Raw genomic sequence first — 23,637 nt, 5'->3', positions numbered from 1 at the left:
AGTGCATGTTGTCTGGTCTTTTGTCAAAAACAATTACATTCAGATTTATAATGAAAAGTTAATGATTTACAACAAACTGTTAGTATGGTTTAAAGATAATAAATGATGATTGATTCTGAATACATTTCTAAATATTATTCTTTCGACTTTTGTGTCAAAACTTGGATATGAGGTTACAATAATGATACCTTTCATAAAATCATTAATTACATCTTAATCTCACATTGGATTTTATTTCTAATATTAATTGAGGTGCAGTACAAAATGCCAATAAGGAATTTTAGGTTAAAGTTCTGTATGATGATTTCACAGCCTCAGAATGAGTGAAAATCATAGTGTTTACATCTGAATGTTCAAGAATCATTAATGAAAAAGTTAATTACTGTTCTAATTGGTTTTTCATTATTGACATGATACATAAAGTGCCCAAGGCACTTTAAATACATCAGATGACTAATGTTTTCAGAAAGTCTATTTGTAGGTAAGTTGAAACTTAAAAATTTTGCTAATTAATTATTGGTTTAATTATAACATAGATATTTCTCCAAACATTTAAGTGGGAATGTAATAATGCAATCACAAGAATGAAATTATAAATTTTGCTGTAATTTATGACAGTATGTCAATGTCACCTAGTTTTCTAACTAATTATAATTTTCTGTCAATTACAGTTGAATGATCTGAAATGATGTTAATGATGTTGATTTGGTATGAAGTGAACCATATAGTTTAATTTGCTGATAGAAATTAAGAAAAACCACAATTTCTAGCTTTTGTCCATTACATATTGTAGATTGGGTAATACACAATCTGCAGAACTTTAAGTGGTATTTAAGTATTCATTAACTAGCCAAGTCCTATTACAGCTTGCTCATGTGTGGACAGTTAGTTTGTGGCTGTGTTATTATGGAAACTTAAACAATCAAAGTTCGAACACATTTTTGACTGCACAAGTGGTCCTACCTCTAATGGGGATAATACATGCTGTGAGGTGGATTTACTCTGTGGGTCATGTACCTGACTCTTCCTGAGGGAGGTGACCTGTGGACATCTGAGGAGGAGTAGAAGAGTGGGAGTGGCTGATGGAATTTGTGTATATCAAGTAGATAAGAGTGTTATTTTGGAAGATAAAGGAAGGGTTTTAGAATATTCACCAGAGTTAGGGAAGTGGTAGTTTTAATCCTGGTAACGGTATTGATTTGGTAGTTTCTGTTTGGAGTGGTGGTCATTGGGATGCACAAGAGATTATGATATGTTGGTGTACCAGTTGAGGAGTGTTCGTTTGAGTATCAAGACCATGGAGATGATCTGCACATTGGGAGGAAGACTGCTTCTCATAAGACTTTGATGATAAGACCAAAGGGACAGGCTTTTTTGGCATTGTGTCGAAGGGAAGGGAAGGTAGCTATCATAGTGAAGGTACTGTTAGTAATTAGTTGAATTCATTCTGGAAAAGTCTGAGGTCAGTCAGAGAAGTTGAGGTCAATGTCCAGTAAAGTGTCTCACTAAGCAGATCTGGGAAAAGTAAAATATTTTGAAGTCATGTTAAGGATACAAAGGTATGAGAATATGGGCATGAAGCCAAGACTATAAACATGTCACAAATGAATGTAATCAAATGATGGATTTAACGATTTTGAATGAATAGAAGATATTCTTCTGAGGCTGATAAATTACCATGGGCGGATGCTGTGGGTAACGTCCATGGCTTTCTCAAGAGTTTTTTTTTTACAGTTTATCCTTTTTAAGATGACTGTTTGTATCTAAAGCAGAGGAAACCTATGGGAGGGGATGGATCAATTCTAAATGTCTTTAGTGTATGCACTGGGGTGGAGGTACTACTTCATATAGGTGAGAAAGCTATCTGACAAAGGTCAGTCATCAGGAAGAACAGAGCATCCTACGTTTTTAATTTTGTAGATCATGGGGAGTTGGTGTAATATGGGTACGTAGAAGCAGTAGATGTTATGAAGGAAAAGGATTAAGGTAAACATTTATGTGGTGGGCCTAAGAATTTAAGTGCACATATGAGGTCATGCTGTACTTATGGATTGGAATTGTCGCAGCAAGCTTTTCTGGAGGAAATGATGGGCAGTGAAGCTTTTTCCAAGAAATGATTATGGTCCATTTCAACAGTTATGGAGGCAAAGTCTGCAAGGATGATGATTAACGTCAGATCAATTTTGAGGCTCTCAATAACAGCTTTTTCAGCAACTGTGAGATTGGTATCATCAAGGAGAGATCTTGGGAAGAAAGGTGAGTCAGTCTGTTGAGGTGAGGAAATTCTTGGTTACCAGGGGGTTGGTTAGGGGGCAGACATGGCTGGATGCAGCTATAGAGCAGTTGTCATGATTTGATGTTGGCTTTGCTGATTATGTTCAACAACAGTGAGGCCATTGGGCAGAATTGAAAAATCTGTAGTTATTAGATTTTGAGAGGATAGGCTGACAGCATTGTAACATATCTGCCTCGGATGTTGTGTGTGTTGAGTGTAAATGTGAGCTTTCATGTGTGGCAAATGAAAGCTGTGATATGTTTAAGAATGTCTGCATCAGAATACAACATTTCAATACTCCCCTCTGGGTTGTGATCGCAGTATAACTAGTGAACACACAATATCCAAATGTTACTGAAGCCAGTTTTACACGACATACAATTGAACCACCCGCGTGCTATACACAGAATGTAAACTGGTCACTAAGTAAATAGAGAGGTTCTTATAAATGTACTAAACAATTAAGAGTTCTGTTCATTGATTCTGATTCATTTGTTTATTCCTTGAAAGAGCTACTATAGACATCCCAACGGTACTTCAGAAGTGGCCAACATATGGGTCTTTAAAGTTAGTATTACTACATATTAGGAGTAGTCTATGAAGTCTGGACACAGCCCATCATCATTAAGTTTGTGTAGGAAAAGGCGATTAGATTGAACAACTGTCTCCATCATGATCAGTGCAACGGGAAACAAATGAAGTGTCATCTTCTGACTGAAAGCAGCTACTTTCAATAGAGAAACAGCTGTGTGTGTGCAATATGGAGCTAGGGGAAGATACACAACAGAAGATTAATATCAATAACATATCCCAACTGCAAAAAGGAACAGGTGCAATACTCTTGCTCAAATTACTTTAGGTCTTACTAGTGCTTAGGCTTCTCCAAGAACGATTATCTAATTACAGTGTCAAAAGGTGTATTCAGTCACTTGTCTGATGCATCTACTGGCAACATACACAAATACCTTCTGCCAAACTGTATTGTTAGCACAGTCTACCAATGATCTCCTGAAATGAGTACTATCCAAGTGCGACAAATTATTCTAGGTACCAGCTAGTGGGCAGACAATGAGAAACGTGTTACCATGCCAAAAACATAAAATTTTACTGGGTAATTGTGAGGGAGGGGGGGGTCTGTCCAGTGGCCTCACTGTTGTTGAATGTAATCAGCAAAGTCAACATCAAATCATGACAACTGCTCTATAGCTGCATCCAGCCAGGGTGTCACATATATGGACAGTTAGGACATCACTTAGATTGATATTAATTTTAACCTTATTCCCAGATAGCATCCCAGGGATGCTCTTAGAAGACGTGCTTCACAAAGACTACTTAGTCACAAAACCCATCAGGAGAAGGAATGGGAAAACCTACCTACAGTACCTCCAAGCAGCTTTTTCGCGAGTATCCTTAACTGATGCAGATTGTTAATCTTAACCTGATAAATGTATTGGATAACGACAGTTCTTGCCATCTCTTGATACTACTGTGAGTGTAACTTGTGCAACTTGTTTTTGTGTAACTTGTGGGTGTCCATAGTTGGAACATTTGTTTTGACATGTGAATGAAGCCTGAGTACTTCAGAAATTTTTGTATGATCTTTTCATGCTCCAGTACCTGTTTTTTCACATGTAATTAAAGTCGAAACTTTTGAACTTGATCTATTTATAACTGAGTTCACAATTCCTCTTCCAACATAAACTTCTCAGAGTTGGAACATATCCTTTCATCCTGCAACCCACCTGGTATCAGATTTTGTAGACCTTATTCTCACTTTAGATTTGCTCTTACCAGTCTCATCCAGCTGAATAGCTCTTCCACCTCCCCAGCCTCAAAAATCTATGTGCTTCTATGCCTTTTCTATTTTTTCCTCATTACAATCTATCCATCTTGTTCATCCACACTATTTCCTTATTGCCCCCCTCCCCATCACCTTGATCATCTCACCACCTGTCCTAACTGAGGTCACCACCTAACTCTGTGAAGGCGAAGTGCCCAAGAATGGGGGTCTTAGCTGATCTACCATAATCAATCATTTCTATATGTGTCTTGCAGCTGTTCCTGCCTTTGTTTTGAAATCTCTCTTTCTAATTAATTTGGAAGATATATAAAATGACCTGGCACTCTGAAACTCATAATTTTTTACTGTCGAGGTCAGTGACATTATATAAACAGAACTATGGGAAAGAATGTACGAATTTTGGACATAATCTTTGACAATAAATTAAGATGGTTACCACACCTGAAAGACTGGAGAACAAAGTGTGTACAATTTCTCAACATTCTAAAACCTCTCTCTCAAGAAGCTAGACACTGTCCATCATGAAGGCATCAAGTTACCAGTAGCCACCTCTCAGATCAGTCCAGTTTGGAGTAAGTGTAACAGAAACTGGTAAACCACTACTGAAACATGGAGGCACGACAATGCCAGCACGTAAAGTAATACCATTGACATTGCCTCAATCATTGTCATTTAACACGGTTGATTGTACAAAGTCGGAGGGTATATTTTGTAATTGGTTACATTCTGCCAAAAGTTTTTAAATCCGTACTATATAATGCCCCGGGGGTAGGGGACTGGGGCTGGATCCATCAGACTGCATGATTATGAGCCACAAATGAAATCAAATGTTGCTCTGGCTACTATAAATACTCAGTGATTTTAATCTTCATCAAGTGCAAGAAATCTAATTTTTTGATACAGGTTTTCTTTCATATTATTGTTACCTATATTGAGTTGACAAAAATCATGGGTTAGTGATATGCATGTGTACAGATGGTGATAGTATCACATACATAAGGTGTGAAAGGGCAGTGCATTGGTGGAGCTGTTATTTGTACTAAAGTGAGTCATGTGAAAAGATTTCTGCTGTGATTATGGCTGATGACGGAAATTAACAGACTTAGAACACGGAATGATAGTTGGAGCTAGGCGCATGGGATATCCATTTCTGAAATTGTTAGGGAATTCAACATTCTGAGATCCACAGTGTCAAGAGTGCTGAGAATACCAAATTTCAGGCATTACCTCTCTCCATGTACCACACAGTGGCCGACGGCCTTCATGTAATGACAGAGCAGCAGTATTCGCTTGGTTATCAATGCTAACAGACAAGCAACACCGAATGAAATAACTGCAGAAATCAATGTGGGATATACGATGAACATTTCTGTTTGGGCAGCATGGCAAAATTTGGTGTTAATGGGTTATGGCAGCAAATCGATCCATGTGCCTTTGCTTACAGCACGACATCGCCTACTGTGCTTGTCCTGGGCTCATTATCATATCAGTTGGATTATAGACAACTGCAACACTGTGGCCTGGTCAGATGAGCCTCAATTTCATTTAGTACGAGCTGATGATGGGGTTAAACTGTGGTGCAGACCCCACAAAGCCACAGACCCAAGCTGTCAACAAGGAACTGTGCAAGCTGTTAGTGGCTCCATAATGATGTGGGCTGTATTTCTATGGAAGCAATAATTCATTGGAAATGGTTATGTTCGGCTACTTGGAGACCATTTGTTGTCATTCTTGGACTTTATGTTCCCAGACAATGATGAAAGTTTTATGGCTGACAGTGTGCCATGTCACCTGGCCACAGTTCTTTGTAATTGGTTTGAAGAACATTCTGGACAATTAAAGTGAATGTTTTGGGCACCCAGATCGCTGGACATGAATCCCTTCGAACATTTGTGGGACGTCATTGACAGGTCAGTTGGTGCACAAAATCCTGCACCAGCAACACTTTTGCAATTATGAATGGTTATAGAGGCAGCATGCCTCAGTATTTCTGCAGGTGTTTCTGACAACTTGTTGAGTCCATGCTACACTGAGTTCCTGCACTACGTCTGGCAGGTGGTGGTCCGACATGATAGTAAGATGTATCCCATGATTATTGTCACCTCAACATATACTGATATGATCATCAGTTCCATTTTTCACCCTAACAATTTTTTATACAGAAATATGGTTGGACCTCACGGTACACGTGCACATGACAATCTATTTAAAAGATATGTCTAGGGAGCCAAATTTCTATCAGAATTACTGCATAGCTGCCTATTTCTATGTGTACAAGTGCTCTGATAATCTGTCAGGGGATTCCCAGAAACTGGGAAAAATTTGTATTTGAATGAAAACTGGCAGACTCTCAGCAAAACTTGCAACAGATTGAGAGAAAAGTTGTAAAACTATGCTCATCTGGTAGTCCATATAGTTTTAAATGTTGTAGGAAAGTTGTGGGAGAAATTAAATACTTTTGGATTAAAGGAGACCATTTACCAAAAGGCAGACTCAGTGAATTATCACAGAAAAAGAGAACTTGCTAGCCTTCAGAGTAGAGGCTAATTGGCTAATTATTTAATCATTTATGAGCTCTAGTAAAATACACCAGAACACACACACACACACACACACACACACACACACACACACACACACAGACACAGAGAGAGAGAGAGAGAGAGAGAGAGAGAGAGAGAGAGAGAGAGAGAGAGTGCTTAAGCCCCTGCTTAATTCCAACTGGGTGGGGTATGTGGAGGGAGAGGGGGGTGGGAGGCAGGGATAGGGATTGTAGGTGGGTGGTTAATGGCTCGGAGTGAGGTGGCTGGTTTGCCGATTAGGAATGCAGAAGCGAAGGTGGCAAGTATGCGGGCTATGCATGTGATGCACAGTTGTCAGAGCCAGTGTGGAGCGGTGTACACTTTAGGTGACTTGGGGATGTGAATTGAGGGGGGTGACAGGATGTAGGAAGGGTAAACTGTTGCATGGAGGGTGCAGAGACAGTAGGTTACCAAAGGTTGAGGCCAGGACTATTACAAGAGGGGGGGAGAGGGGAGGGGAGGAATCTGCATAGCTCAGGCAAGCTGGTGGTGGATGGAAGGACCCAGATGGCCTGAGTTGTGAAGGAACCTTTAAAATTGAGCATGTTGTGCCACCAGGCAGTCAACATTGCGCTTGGCAACAGTTTAGTGGTGGCCATTCATTCTTGTAGACAGCTGGTTGGTGCTCATACGGACATAAAAAGTGTTGCAGTGTTTGCAGCAAAGTTGGTATATGACATGGCTCCTTTCACAGGTGATCTGGCATCTGATGGGGTAGGATAACCAAGTAACAGGACTGAAGTAGGTGCTGGGGGGGGGGGGGGGGGGGTAGATTCAACAGATCTTGCACCTTGGTGGGCCAAGGTAGTCCATATAGTTTGCTCTTCCTTGTGATTTCTTACACTGGTGTGCAGTGAACATAATTGTTAATGTGACAGAAATATTTTTTAATATTAGTTTAACCGTAGTTGCCCTACAGGTGAGTAAGCATAATGTTATCCCTTAGAAACAGTTCTAATTTATATCACTTTACAGCCTTTCCAGATGCCAATTAATCAAGCAAACAGCAAAAGTGGCTCTCAAGGCATTGTGGGAATGGCAGGATTAGCAACAAGTATTCAGGCGGCCCATCATTCCAGTAAGCAGACATATGTTGGTGCAGGAGGAAAGCCTAGTCTGGTATCTTCATTTCCTCAAGGGATCAAAACCTTTGGAGGTAATTTTAAGATGTCACAATTGTGGTAAATATGTTCATGAAAATCAAAATATATTAAAAAGTACAAATGTAAAATAATGTGAAGTATGTGTAATTTGTTAGATGAATTTGCACACACTTTACTGGAAGCAAAAAAAGTTGTCCTATCTTTAGGGGCTAGTAAGAGCACCTATAAAAACTAAATGCCATTGACTCAAAGAGGCGCTGACACTGTTCTCGGTGTGTCTTTTGCAACAGCACATAAGTGTGAGGCTCTGCTTTGTTATTAGTGACTGCGTGAGCATACTAATAGGTGTCCTGCCATATGGGTATACCCTGTATCCTGTACATGTCCAGTGAATTAGCAGATGAGGGAAGAAATGGTATGGCTGTGCCTCTTAGTAAGAGTTGGACTTCCCTGAGAATGTGGGATCATTCATAGAATCATTGGAATATAACTGTGATAGTGTGATGAAGGAAGGACAAGACTTCAGCCACTACGACAGAAATATTGGTGCACTTGAGTGTGTCAACAGTTCATAGTGACAGTAACAACTAATATACTTAAGATGACTGAAATTATTGTGCATGCTTTTTCTGCAGCATTAAAACGCAATATTTACTATGTGTCAGCTAATCTGTGTGCAGTAGAGTTGACAGATGGATGGAATTCCTACTTTATCATCATCGAATCAGCCAGCCATTCCAAGTTAAGGCCACGCTCCCAGAAGGGCTAAGTGGATGAATTGTTCAGCAGAGCCAGCAACATAAAAAACATGGGCTTATACAATATAATATACGTGGTAGTGCTCCATTGTTCTGCTAATATTGTCTCGTCATAACCACATTGAAGTTTAAATCTAATAGCAGGGTCATCAGTGAAGTATAACACTTAATACTGAAGGCATATTTATTACATACACCAACCTACAGTCAGAGCAGAATTGAATTCCTGGACAGAGAGTGCTGCTGTTTATACAAACATAACGTATTCCATAATGTGCTAACTTTCCAAACATAACAAATTTCAAGAAATTTCCAAAAATGATAAATACTAAATAACAAATAATTGTTGGATGTCAGGTTTGAACTGGTGACCCTCAGAACTCCAGCCAGTGACACTAACAACAGTGGCATATCGGTTGCAACAGAGCTCACAACATTGCTCCCTTTCCTGAAGAAACAGCATCCTGTTGTTGGAGATAACAGCACCTTGTATCTAGAGCTTGTCAGTGACCCTCTGTTTCCAGCTCTGGTGGGGGCTCACATTCCAGTACTGTCACATCTTCTTCACTATGATGAGCGTTGAAGCTAGCCATTCCCGTGAAGCTTCATGATTGTTGAGTGGGTGTTCAAGGAAAGTGAACGAAAAGCTGGTATCAGCAATCCACATCTCAGGACAGTAGTAGGGCTTCATATGGAGTCATTGACAATGTCTCTGCACTTTCGTCTCCTCAGTAAAGGTAATAATCCTCGACTTCATATGAGACATCCAATGAGTGATGAAGGATATGGTTTGGCCCAAAGTTGGGCTTTTGTAACATTTCTGCATGCCCCATTTTGTGCACAAGCTTTTATGCCATACAAAGTCTTCTGGGCAGTATCCCACTGGCAGATGTTTGGCATTATAGCACTCTTGGACTTTACTGGGTTGAACCTGCAACAGTATATCTCTTATTTTGTCCTCAGGACATTGTGGCACAAAGAATGTTGTTAAGCTTGTAGTGTCTTGCTTCACTGTGTTATGTACAAATGTCACAATGGGCAGTATTGTTGCTCAATCTCTCTGTCTGATGTCAATGTACAACAAGAGCATATATGCTGAAGTCTTATTAAGGCATTCTGTGAGGCCATTTGTCAGTGGGCGGTGGGTGACTGCCACACTGTTGGTGATGTTGCAGTGTGAAATTACCTCTGATAAAATTCTGTACCAGTAAACTAGTAACCTTGCAATTTCCAGAGCTTTGGCAGTCCGCACAGCTTTGATGGCAGTGGACTGGGAAGGTAGTTTACCCATGGATTCCTTATTGTCAACTTTGGAAACCTCACCAAGAGGTAGATTCTGATTTTCTGGAATTGCACTACTGCAGGTGGAATTGGAACCAGATCCCCCGGAGGTAATTGTGGTACATGCTTCTGTCACTCGCATTACTTACAGTGGTGCATATAGTGTGTAACAGATTGGTAGAAACCTGGCCAGTGATACCTCAGTCTGATACTGTCTAGATTTTTCCCGAATTGTAGGTGACCGGGTGTTGGAGCATAATGGAGAAACTTCATGATAACTGGCTGTAGATTAACTAGGATGATAAACAACCATTTCCACCCCTATTTTATCACAGATTTTCTTTACAGTGTTCTGTTTATTAACTGGAATTCTCCTTTTGTTGGTTCCTCCTCCTCCTCCTCCTCCTCCTCCTCCTCCTCCTCCTCCAAGGCTTCTGTGGTTCTTAGCAGTGCTGGACTTTCCCTCAATTCAGCAGCGATGCCATACAATGGAACGATGACTGAGATTTCATCCACACTGCTGTTTTCTGTCAAAGAATTCCTTGAAAGACAGTCTGCATCCTAGTGACTGCATTCATTTTTCTATTGCACTGTGACATCTTACTCGAGAAGTGTCAGTGCCCATTTCGCCAGTAAACCTGACTCATTCTTCACTCTAATCAGTTTACATAGAGAATAGTGGTTCATCATAACAGTGAATGGCATGCCAAATAAATACAACCAGAACTTGTTGATGGCCCAAATGACTGCAAGGCCTTCTTCCTTGGTTGTAGAGTAGGTCATCTTGGGCTTCAAGAGTACTCTGGAAGCTCAAGCTACAGTCGTTTCAGCACCTTACTGAATTTGCACTAGAACTGCACCTATCCCATAACTGTTAGTCAGTGTGGTGTTCTGTCTCAACATTCTCATCGTGAAGTGCAAGGATTGGAGATGTTAGCACCTCCTTAAGGGCAAGGAAAGATTTTTCTTTCACCTCATTTCAGGAAAATTTAGCCTCTCCAGTGGATTTGGCAAGGGATGAATGTTTGTACAGAAGTCCTTTATGAATTGCTAGTAACATGATCATATTCCATGAAACCATTCTCACATCATGAATGTGTTCAGAAGTTGCAAAATCTGACTGCTCTTATTTTTCTCTTGACTGGGATGAGCTCCATTGTTGTTAACTAGGAACCTGAAGAATTTTATTAATTTTTATTTTACTTTTTATTTTTTAAGTACCGATGCTTATTTGCATGAAACCACTGATCCTATTGCATGACGGTGAATTCTGGTGGCACACTGTGAGGTACTGCTATGAATGTATTGCATTGTGCCAATCACTAACATTCAAAGCTCAGTCAAGACAGAGACCAGGTATGTGATTGTAGGAAATTCTGACAAGTATTTTGTTTGATAATGGCCGTATTGAGGAGATCATTGACAGTGAAAGGAAGTATATCTAAGTTACTGTAATGTACATTTGAGTTTGTGCTACTACTTTTACGACCCCCCCCCCCCCCCCCCCCCTTGCACCAAACCCCGCTCCTCTTCCAAGACATGGATTACAAAATAAAATATTTCGTGTGGAGACGGGTTAGTGGATTTGTACTCCAGGACATTAGGTGTACTCAGATAGATCAAGTAAATTTGGCACATATTTTTGCTGTCAGGAAGTTGCAGCAGCAGGTTGTTGACAGTAAATGGTTCATATGAAGACATGCATGGAAAAACTGCCTAACCTTCCAATGTAAAAACTTAGAGACAAGTGTTGCCTCCTATTGCTGGATACGGGAACTATCAAAAGTGACATTGGTCTCGCCTTTAAATATCCTAATGTTATAGTTAGGGGTGAGACCAAAGTCAGTTTTGATAGTTCTCCTGCCCAGCAACAGAGCACAACACTTTTATCTCTATGCTTATACATTTGAGGGTTAGTCACTTTTCTGAGCATGTCTTCATATGGAGGTAATGCCACGGTTCTGTGCATATTGCAATAAATAAATGTCATTCATTTGTTTCCGACTCAGAAAAAAATAATGGAAGGATTTAAAGTTTCCTTTCAATGTAGGGTTAATGCATAGAGCAGTCAGCAAACACACAAACATGGCTGAACAAGTTACTGAGTGGTGGACAGTTTCCTCCTCTGGCACTGACAAGTTTAGCATATACACATGTATGGCTACATTGTCTTAGCTGACCACTTTGTATCCTGCACTTCACATGGTTAGGGTGAGAGGTTCTGTCAAGCGGAGTTGGCGACAGGACGAGCAAGGCAGGGAGGAGGATGGGAAGATGGAGCAGGGGGAGGTGGCAAGTGAAACAGGATATGAATGTGGCAATGGTGAGTCCATCCTGGTACATGAAGTTAATTATTTTTATGATTTCCATCCAGGAAAGTGAAAAGAAATTTTGATAATTAGATGTCTATGACTGCTCTTACCTTATAGTGCAATCTGTTTTCATTTGAGCTATCTGCACCAATTGCCTTTCCTGTTTTTCAAAATAGGTTGTTAAAAAAATGCTGTGTGCAAATTGTCATCTTTCATTTTCTCACTTCCTGTAAACAGCAAGCTGTCCTGTTCCTTAATAAGCTTCCAAGTTTTATTTTTTAGTATCCTCCCATATTCTTTTAATTTACTCCAATCATTTTTATTGGTCCACTTTTCTTGCAGCCAGGTAATTTCCTTTATTTTCATCATCATCAACACCACCCATTTACCATTCAAGGATGGATAAAGGCAGTCTTTAGACTTCCATATGCATTATGAGCTGTCTTGTATGCATCCATATTTCCAAGTTTGCTGGTGACATCTGTCTGCCTACCACTAGGTGGTTGTCAATTTTTTCAACTCTCTTGGAACCAAGCAAAGAACTTCGTTGGTCCACCTACCATTTCTGTACATGAGTAAGTGTTGTCCTCCCTTGATCATTTCCATTATGATCATAATTATTGTTTTTACTCCCGCCTGTTCCCTGATCTGTTTGTTTCCTGTTTCCTAGCCTTCCAAACACGTGTTTCTCAATTGCTTACTGGGCAACTGTCAGTTTTGAAATGGGTTTCACATTAAAAGTCAAAGTCTGACTGCCATAAATCAAACATCTGTTGCAGGTAGAGTGAAATTTATGGAGTGTGTTATGTGTATAATTTGAGCTGTCTGCAGATTCATCCTACAGCTGGTAGTTGTGAAATTATTATTCATTCAGTCTCTGGCAACTATATATAAAAAGCTAATTAAAAGTGAAAATTCATCTTACTATTCTAAAGAAAGGCAGTAATTTTTTCTGAAAACAAAAAAGACCTGAGAACTATAAGGACCTAAGCACAAGCAAATAGTTATGAGAAAAATTGGTGTATGTGAAAAACAAATTTGTAGGCAAACCACCAGTCTCATGTGCGTGACTGTTTTTTAACAAAGTCTCAACATCTTATATTTATGAATTGTTATTATTATTATTATTATTATTATTATTACTACTATTACTACGATTATTAGTACTACTTTGCTATTACTATTAATTCACAAAAAATTTTATGTGGGCTGGTGACAATAGTGTCTTTGAAGTTGTAAAGTTAACGATTAATGTAAAACCAGAATAGGAACTTAAAGAACAGGTACAAAATGCACCACACTCACAATTATGGCCTATTCCAACACTTCATGGTCCTCATTCTAATTAGTCACATTCTATGACTTGAGGTTCAGATAAAACTGTCTGTCCACTTCAGGCATGAAATTAGCTTTGTTAAGTCTTTGTGTTTCAAGGTTGGTATGTCTTCCATTTACATATCAGGGCACTAGATTGTGCAAGCCATCTACAAACTGTGGGAGAAATGGCAAATTGTGGTCTCCTCCACTGTGGTTTTCAGAAAATAGTGGCCTTCCAAACTCTAGTGAAGATTATGATACTTTAAACAACAGTTCGCACAAACCTGTTGAAAACTTCATCCCTGTAAAATTTCTGACATGTTCATTGTTACCATGTACATCAACTTTTGATTTGGTACTGAGGTTAGTAACAATTGTAAAAGTTCTGCATCCTCAGCGTCCATTTTACAAACTTGAATGCTGAAACCATGCAAAGTGAAGTTATATTGGAGCATTTCTTCAAGAGCTTGCAGCTTTTATGAAAAAATGGATGCTAGTGTAGCCAGTGAGCATTCCTACAGCAATGAAATTTTGTGCTTTTGGCCCATATAGAAGTGTGTTTCAGAGAAGTTGGTGAGACAGCTTTTCATAAGTGTTCATTTCCACAATGTGGGTCTACAGCACAGATGAAGCTGGTTTGCCATGAGATCAACAGATGTTGGGAACGTGTGTATATGATAGAATCTTAAAATCAATGGCAGTGTGGTTTAGGCCCTTATGGCTCTCAGTGCCTAAGTTTTAATTTCTTCCGATTATCTTCTTATGTATTTATTAACAGTATCAGTAGTCTTGTATTTTGTGTCTAATGTATTGCTCAGTTTTTGTATCACTAGTAAAATTTGATGAACTTAATAATTAGATGCTATGTGATTATTTTGCCAACCTGAAATATCAGGACGAAGTTCAATGGTTACCTCACAAGTGATCACTTTTTGTTTCAGGTTCTCCTGTTTCTGCCTCAGCTTGTATTTCCAAGCAAATGACAGCACAATCTTCATCTGGAACAACCTCTGATTCTAATATTAATTCCATTACTACAATGACATCAACACCTACTGCTGTTAATACAACTGGTGGTGGTGGTGGTGGTGGTGGTGGTGCTGCCGCCGCCACTGCCACTACTACTACAGCCTCTGCAACTGGATCTTCATCTAAATCATCTGTGGTACCCAAAATAAATGTTATTTCTGCTGACAAAAGACTAGCAAATATGAAGAAGAAAGCTGCAAAACTGCAGGAGAAAAGGAAACATTCAAAATAAAAGTACTATTGATTAATATAATATTAAATTGTTGACAATGTATATGTAATTAGCTTATTTTTATTGCATAATTGTCAATATTGGAAGAAGTTACTTGTTCAGTTTCATTTTCTCATGATAGTACAATGCAGTTTGCTTATTCAGCAGTCCACTGTGCTAAGACTGTTCAATGTATAGTTGCCACTTTTAAAAACAGATAAGATCAGACAGGAATTCTTGTTATTTTACTCCCAGCAATGAAATAATTTGCAAGTGTGAATCTTTAGCAGAAACTGAATGATGTTCTTTCTCTCTGTTTTACAGAACATTTTTAGTTTATATTTTTACAACCAGTGAGTAGATTTCCAACCAGTGTACCAAAATAAATGTGAACAATAAATATTAATATCACTCTTTGATGTATGTTATACCACTTGATATATACCTTGCTTTTGAATGTGACTAGTAGTAGTATTGGATTAGTATGTAGGGCATTCCACAGTTTATAGACTGTTTGTAATAACCTTGGAAAATACCACACTTTTTAACACTGATAGATTCGACGTATTTGTTGCCGTATTCTTGGTCTGTAAACCTGGCCTCTCTCTCATCCAATAAATAACATTTGGTCTTGTGCACTACTCTAACTGTATGATATCCAAGTGAATTTTTATCTGTGTAGTGTAATATGTAACATGTGGCCTCATTTAAAAATTAACAAGACATTGGGGAAAAATCGGGAAGTAAGTGCTTAAAATGTAACCTAGTGTTAATTTACGCTAGAAAAATGAGATCAGGAGTTATATTGACTCAGAGATAAGGCATCTGTTAAGGAGTTAGTTCTGGTCATTTCTATCGCATTAAAAAAATTGTTGCAACCAGTACACAGTTTTGATGCACTGGTTGTAAACACATTGACTGTACAGAAAAAATTATCGTGTAAAAAAAAAAAAGAGAGAGAGAGAGAATAATACTCCATTTCTGCTAAAGATTCACAGACAATTAAATTAGAAACATACTAGCAAGCAGAATAGAGCACAAGATTGTTTGCAATTTACAAGATGGATAAAAAAGGAGGCATATCAAATATATCAGTGTTAACAGTGTGGCATTATCAAGATAATTTCAAGCAGTCCATAGACTATGCAATTGTCTCATATTCCTTTATCAGCTTATACTTTTAATCCAATAACAGTACTATTTACATGTTCTCAAGCAATTAAGTTTTGAGCTCTCATACTTACCAGCTTTTGTCTCCGATATACATGTGTGCTGCTCTTTAATGAAATTGGTGTGAGCCTGTACCAGCACAAATGGGTTTCTTTGGAAAGAGTGAGGTAAATATTTTTGTAAATGAAGTAACAGGTATCACAGGAAATGCCTGATGTTATGCAAGGAGTGAAGTTGAGGCTGATTTCAAGGTATTTAAAATCTCATTTAAATTATTATTAACTGCTATTCTGCATCAATGTATGCATTATTATTATATACCATTGCAAAAACAAATTTAAGCTGTAATGGTGGTGGTGGTAACAACATATAAATTTACTACTTTTTTTTACTCACCTGAATTGTAATCTTGTGTGAGATGTTGACAAACAAATATACTGTTACAGAATTACTTGGTGTTTTCTCTAAAACATTTAGAAACGTTATGCCTGTGTCCTTTTGTGACAATTAAACTTTCCCTTCCAGTTTCCTTATATAATGTATAAAGTGGTGGCAGGAAAATATTTTTATGTGATAATTTAAATACCAGTTTACTGAATTAATCCAGCATCACATCACATAACGAACACCACATTTCTTTTTGCAATAACTGTTTAAGTTCCTTGGGCATCTATAGCAGCCTGTGGTTGCAATTGTAACATTATTTTTAATTTTTTTTCAGCTGTTAAGTTGTACAGACATTAAATGAGAAACACTCAGGAAACTTGGATGCGAGCCATGGGATTTCATATGTTTTGTGAATGTACCCCAGAATTCTCAAACTACATGAAAATCATTTAATCAACTTTCCAACAGCGGATTTTGTATACTTTCTCCTGCTTGTATCACCTGTTTATGCTACCCTATGTATGTCATTGATGTGATGTTAAGAGGCAGATTGATAAAGTTGTAAACACTGCTGAATTTTTTCCATATTTAAGGCAGGTTTGCAGTTCATTGCACCAAGTGGAATTGGTGTTTGTCATATTGAATTTATTTGTAATTATTTAATGGTGGAAATTGTCTGTAGGCAATAGTACCATCAAAGAACAGCTTGAAGTTGTTGCATATCTGTTTGTTGGAATGGTTTTATTATACGGAATGTTTCATAACAACATAAACAAATTAAAACAAAATAAAGAGTGCTTGATATAAAAGAGTGTGACTTGACATGTTGTTTCTTGAATCTTAGGTAATTGGGCTATGCGTGGCTGTTTAAAAAGGATAGGCTTGATGAAGATGTATGCTCAAGCTGTACACATCTACTTTCGTGCCCAGCAGCTAACTCACTGCAAATAACAACATGCAGCTGTGATCCTGCAGTCAAATGTTCTGTTCATTGGCTAGAATTATGAATTGATAAAGTAAACAGTAATATTACATAACAAATAGAAGAATAATTAATAAAAAAGGGTTCTATTATTACGTCTGAAATTGATGTAGATGTCACTAGAGAATTCCATTGAATGATGTTTATTCAAGAAAGTAATATCAATCAGACGGAAAGTGATCCTAAGATTACCAGTTATAATACAAACAAACCAATAACCACATTAAAATGCAGTAATGTTACATTAAAGTGCGTAGCAGGAATGGTAGCAGACTCCCCGAGCCAAACAGTCATCCAAGATTTGCGAAAAGCCTTCCATTTCTTGAACACCATACATAAAATATTCTCCAGCTCAAAATAAATCAGAGTTCAGCACAATGATTTACCACCCAAACACAAGTGAGAATGAGTAACTCGTACTGTCTGTAATGGAAGTGGGAAAGTTAAAATTCTGCACTGGAGCACATTCAAACTGTGCGAAAGTTAGTCACTTTAACTTTTAAAGTTTTCTAGCAACCGTTCACTGCCCAGAATCAGTCACCCACATTGGATTTCACACATTACCTCTGGTAGGTCAGCTTTTCTCCGTATCTAACATAAAATAGCACTGAATCACTCCCATGAATGTACCACTGAATAGTGTTTTTTCACAGGACTGCAGTAGCATTCCACCACTGCTTACATCTCCATTGGCTGAAGGCATTCCTCCCAAAAAATACATAGTTATGACATTCAATAGACATGATTTTAGTGAACTTGGTCACTTTCCTTTCTAAACTAATATAAAAAGCAATATTTAATAAAGAAATGTTACAAAGATTGTCAGCCTCAGACCATTTATAATAAACATAAAAAAACAGTTTGTAAATAAACAAGCCAGCATTCTGTCACATGAGCACTTACATTAAATGAGAAAATGTTAAATATTGTTTAAACAATTACTTATATCTTCTTCATAGAATCATCTTTTGGCACTCTTTTTCAATGATAGATTTAGCTAACACACACAACTGGCCACTTTTAAATTATCATTATTTTTAATATATACTTTAATTATATTACGAGGGTGGTTTGAAAAGGTCTCAGAATGGAATAAAAAAAACGTACTTACATCACTGAAACATTTTCTATTTTTCAATGTAGTCTCCTTGTAGATTAGTGCACTTGGTCCACCAATTTTCCAGTGCCTTGATCCCATCTCAAAAATGAGTTTCTTCCAGGCTGGAAAATAGTTGTCAACTCTGGATATCAAGTCTTCATTTGAAGCAAATCTTCATCCACCAAGAAAAAGTTTCAGTTTTGGGAAGAGATGGAAGTCTGACAGAGCCATATCAAGCAGGTATAGCAACAACTCATACCTTAGTTTGTGTAATTTTGCCATGGCAAAGGCACATGAATGCTTGTTCCTTTCTGTTCCTCTCAGATGTTAATAACTTGGCATAACCCCATAACTTCCACATTATTAACTGTGCAAATTCAATAGTAGGAAAAGAAAGATAAGGAAAAATAGTAGGAAAATATGGACTGAGCCAAAGGAATCAAAGAAGTAACCACTGACAGAATTTAGCACAAAGCATAATTTAACATGTTAATTGCCATTTTTTTATCCATAATAAAGGTGACTGCAAATTTATATTTTGCTTTGAACAGTGAGATTTGCTTTATCGCATGTGAGCACAAAAGGTTTACCTTGAATGGTTCCCGTACTGTCAACAAGTGGGATGTCAGCATCCTAAATGTTGAAAAATGACTAATTTCACTCGTGAAGAATTACTGTGAATGGTGGAAGAATCGGATTTTGATGTAGGTGATCCAGCATTATCGGCATTTTCTGCCGAAGATGATGTGTTTGTAGATACAACAGATAGCAACAGCAATGACAATGACAAAGATTGTGCTGATAATTTTGATGGGAATGATGAGAAGTCCTGTGGTCCGGTTGCAGACTTTGGACAGTCTGCAGTTCACCACAGAGCGGTATGACGTCCGTGGTACTTTTTTGAAAGGGAGTAGGTTTACAAATTGAGAAAAATAGAATTATAGTTTCTCTTACACTACGGATAAGGACGCTTCAAAACCATACCAAGTTTATAATGTATTTTTTGATGACAAAGTGATTAATTTGATAGTAATTGAGGCCAGAAGATATACTGTGCTGTTTTTGGATCAGAAACCATTTAAGTAAATGTGTGCAGATGAAGTGTTGAAAAGAAACAAATTTGTGTAGAAATACCTAAATTTTTGCCATTATTATGCATCTGTGGCCGATAATGTGTCCAACAACAGAGGATAGTTGAGCAGAACTCTTCTGTTCAAAAATAACATTTTATTTAAAATAGCGAGCAGAAATGGCTTTAATTTACTCCTCCATTGCATCCATTTCATAGGCAATAAATCAGCTAAATATGACAATTAAACCCAAAAGTTCAGGGAAAAATCAGGTATGTTCAAAGATAGTCCTGTACAATATGTATGCCTGGTGAAAATGTTGCAGTAGATGAAACCAAGGTGCTATTTAGTGGATGACCTTCATTTTTACAGTATGTTCCATGTAATACCCAAAAATACAACTTAAAAGTTTTCAGATTATGCATTAATACTGAATATACTTTACGCATGGTTACTTACACAAAACACACAAACGTTGCGTCTAAAAACTGTGCAGAAAGTATAGTGCTGGAGCTTATGAATAATTAATTTGGAGTGTACTAAACAATTAATTTGGAGAGTACTAAACATCTTACACTGAAAATTATTACACAGCTGTTCGTGTTGCAAAACAGCTCACTGAAAAGGAGACAAATTTGGTGGGGCCACTGAGAAAGAACAGGAAGCATCTTCCACCGATTATGAGAATATACCATAAAATATTCCAGAGGTAAATTAGTCCCCCATTTGGATCTCAGGGCGGGGACTACTCAGGACGACGTTATCAGGAGAAAGAAAACTGGCGTTCTACGGGTCGGAGCGTGGAATGTCAGATCCCTTAATAAGTAGGTAGGTTAGAAAATTTAAAAAGGGAAATGGATAGGTTAAAGTTAGATATAGTGGGAATTAGCGAAGTTCGGTGGCAGGAGGAACAAGACTTCTGGTCAGTTGAATACAGGGTTATAAATACAAAATCAAATAGGGGTAATGCTGGAGTACGTTCAGTAATGAATAAAAAAAATAGGAGTGCGGGTAAGCTATTAGAAACACCATAGTGAACGCATTATTGTGGCGAAGCTAGACACAAAGCACACATCTACCACAGTAGTACAAGTTTATATGCTGACTAGCTCCGCAGATGAAGAGGTTGATGAAATGTATGATGAGAGAAAAGAAATTATTCAGATAGTGAAGGGAGGCGAAAATTTGTCATGGGTGACCAGAATTCGATAGTAGGAAAAGGAAGAGGACGACACGTAGTAGTTGAATATGGAATGGGAGTAAGGAATGAAAGAGGAAGCCGTCTGGTAGAATTCTGCACAGGGCCTAACTTAACCATAGCTAACACTTGGTTCAAGAATCATAAAAGAAGGTTGTATACATGGAAGAAGCCTGGAGATACTGACAGGTTTCAGATAGATTACATAATGGTAAGACAGAGATTTAGGAACCAGGTTTTGAACTGTAAGACATTTCCAGGGGCAGATGTGGACTCTGACCACAATCTATTGGTTATGAACTGTAGATTAAAACCGAAGAAACTGCAAAAAGGTGGGAATTTAAGGAGATTGGATCTGGATAAACTGACTAAACCAGAGGTTGTACAGTTTCACAGAGAGCATAAGGGAACAATTGACAGGAATGGGGGAAATAAATACTGTAGAAGAAGAATGGGTAGCTTTGAGAGATGAAGTAGTGAAGGCAGCAGAGGATCAAGTAGGTAAAAAGACGAGGGGTAATAGAAATCCTTGGGTAACAGAAGAGATACTGAATTTAATTGATGAAAGGAGAAAATACAAAAATGCAGTAAATGAAGTGGGCAAAAAGGAGTACAAATGTCTCAAAAATGAGATCATCAGGAAGTGCAAAATGGCTAAGTAGAGATGGCTAGAGGACAAATGTAAGGATGTAGAGGTGTATATCACTAGGGGTAAGATAGATACTGCCTACAGGAAAGTTAAAGATGCTTTTGGAGAAAAGAGAACCACTTGCATGAATATCAAGAGCTCAGGATGGAAACCCAGTTCTAAGAAGGGAAAGCAGAAAGGTGGAAGATACGTAGATACTCGGCAAGCCACTGTATGATGCGTGGAGAAGGGTACCCTATGCCAATACTAGTTATTTCTTTCCCTGTTCCACTCACAGAAAGAGCAAGGGAGAAAACGACTTTCTGTATGCCTCCATGTGAGACCTAATTTCTATTATGTTATCATTATGGTCCACTCTGCTCCTGGACCTGTTTCACCATTATGGTATCAGATTGACCACCAATGCCTTTCACACTAGTCCTGTTGATGGTCTTCTGGTTGACACTGGAAACCCCTCCCCTTTCAGTTCAGCAGTCCCAGCTCCTGGTTTCCTATGCCATAGCCATCTGCTCTTTCCCTGCTCTCCCCTCCTATTCTATTCTGATCTTTTTGTGGCTTTGGGACATCGCCCTTCTGCTGCGCGACCTTGTGTGGGTTTACTGGTTGCACTCCACCTCATTTCTCTCCATCACGTTTTCTATCCTCCCACTTTGTCCTGCTCCCAGTGTTCAATCAATCTTTTTACAGCAGTGGTTCTAAATCTACCGATCATGCGGGATATGCCTTCACGTCTTCAGGTAGCACAGAACACCATCTATTGCCTGCCACGTGTGGGTTGTTTATTGCGGAACTGATGATCCAAAGAAGAGCGGCATGTTTCGTCAGAGGGTTATTTGGTAAGCGTGATAGCGTTACGGAGATGTTTAGCAAAGTCAACTGGCAGACTCTGCAAGAGAGGAGCTCAGCATCATGGTGTAACTTGCTGTCCAGGTTTCGAGAGGGTGTGTTTGTGGATAAGGTATCAAATATATTGGTTCCTCCTACTTATACCTCCCAAGGAGATCACGAATGTAAAATTAGATAGATTCGAGCGTGAACGGGGGCTTTCCGGCAGTCGTTCTTCCCGCAAACCATTACACGACTGGAACAGGTTTGGTAGCTTGCGGAGTATAAATGTAGATATAGATGTAGATCATTGACTGGGCTCTCTGCCCTATTAAACAGTCATCCTCCATCCGATTTTTTTTACTTGCAGACTTGATGAGTGGCCTTCAGGCTATTGCCCAGAGTTTTCTGGCCACTCCTTTGTCTCTTCCATCCACAATATTATCGCCGATCTTGACCATACTGCTTACACGGGTGATTTCCTTTGGGTTCCTGGCCATTTAGGTACCCCATGTAATGAGCTTGCCGATCATCTGGCTGTGGGGACAACCACCTAACCTCCTTTTCTGTGACCCCTCGAATTTGCAACTTCATGTCAAATTCCTCTTTTTCTCATTCATGGGCTGACTCTTGTGGGACCAATCCCCAGTCTAATAAACTTCGTGTGGTTAAGGAGACTCCTGCCATGTGGTGTTCTTCCCTCCACCTCTCCAGGTGGTGATCTACCAACCCTGCTGCCTTTGTACCTGCATTATCAGCTTAGCTGCCCATGCCTTTTGGCCCTTCACACTAAATATGCCTTCCCACTCTCCTTGTCCCGGCTGTTAACAGACTACCCCACACGGTTACGTCCATCCTCAGGTTTCATCATGAGAGTAATTTGTAGTCCCAGATTTAACTACCTGAGTTTCCTTCCAGAACTGGTGTTTTGTTCCCCTTTTCCTGGTGGTGTCCCCATTGTGTGTCAATCATGGTATGTTTTTGGGATCAGGATGGGTCAGTGGTGGTGCCGGTGCTCCACTGCATGGTAGTGCCTCTGGGTCCCCCTTCTCTCACTCCTCCCAACCTCCCCTGCCCCTCCCCTCCTGTTATTACCCCTCCCAACCTCCCCTGCCCCTCCCCTCCTGTTATTACCCCTCCCAACCTCCCCTGCCCCTCCCCTCCTGTTCTTGCCCCTCCCCTCCTGTTCTTGCCCCTCCCCTCCTGTTCTTGCCCCTCCCCTCCTGTTCTTGCCCCTCCCCTCCTGTTCTTGCCCCTCCCCTCCTGTTCTTGCCCCCTCCCCTCCTGTTCTTGCCCCCTCCCCTCCTGTTCTTGCCCCCTCCCCTCCTGTTCTTGCCCCCTCCCCTCCTGTTCTTGCCCCCTCCCCTCCTGTTCTTGCCCCCTCCCCTCCTGTTCTTGCCCCCTCCCCTCCTGTTCTTGCCCCCTCCCCTCCTGTTCTTGCCCCCTCCCCTCCTGTTCTTGCCCCCTCCCCTCCTGTTCTTGCCCCCCTCCCCTCCTGTTCTTGGCCCCTCCCAACCTCCCCTGCCCCCTCCCTTCCTGTTCTTTACTCTGCCTGCCACCCCGATGTTTCCTCTGCCTTTCTGTTTGC

The 23,637-nt window shown here is 39.4% G+C and overlaps 1 protein-coding gene across 4 annotated transcripts in view; it reads left to right on the top strand.

Annotated features, from left to right (window-relative positions):
• LOC124555029 (integrator complex subunit 12-like) overlaps positions 1 to 16,290 on the top strand; it is an 82,008-nt gene extending 65,718 nt beyond the window's left edge. For all 4 annotated transcript variants that reach the window (XM_047128787.1, XM_047128785.1, XM_047128784.1 and 1 more), the window contains exons 6-7: positions 7,634 to 7,814; positions 14,371 to 16,290. In XM_047128787.1, coding sequence (XP_046984743.1) covers positions 7,634 to 7,814; positions 14,371 to 14,690 — 501 coding nt within the window. In that variant the 3' untranslated portion in view covers positions 14,691 to 16,290. The remainder of the gene's footprint in view (positions 1 to 7,633; positions 7,815 to 14,370) is intronic.
• The last annotated feature ends 7,347 nt before the right edge of the window (positions 16,291 to 23,637 follow it).

This window comes from Schistocerca americana, chromosome X (genome assembly GCF_021461395.2).
Source record: "Schistocerca americana isolate TAMUIC-IGC-003095 chromosome X, iqSchAmer2.1, whole genome shotgun sequence".
In the NCBI taxonomy this organism is placed as follows: domain Eukaryota; kingdom Metazoa; phylum Arthropoda; class Insecta; order Orthoptera; family Acrididae; genus Schistocerca; species Schistocerca americana.
Note: the sequence above shows the minus strand (reverse complement) of the source record. Positions and strands in the feature narration are given on the sequence as shown.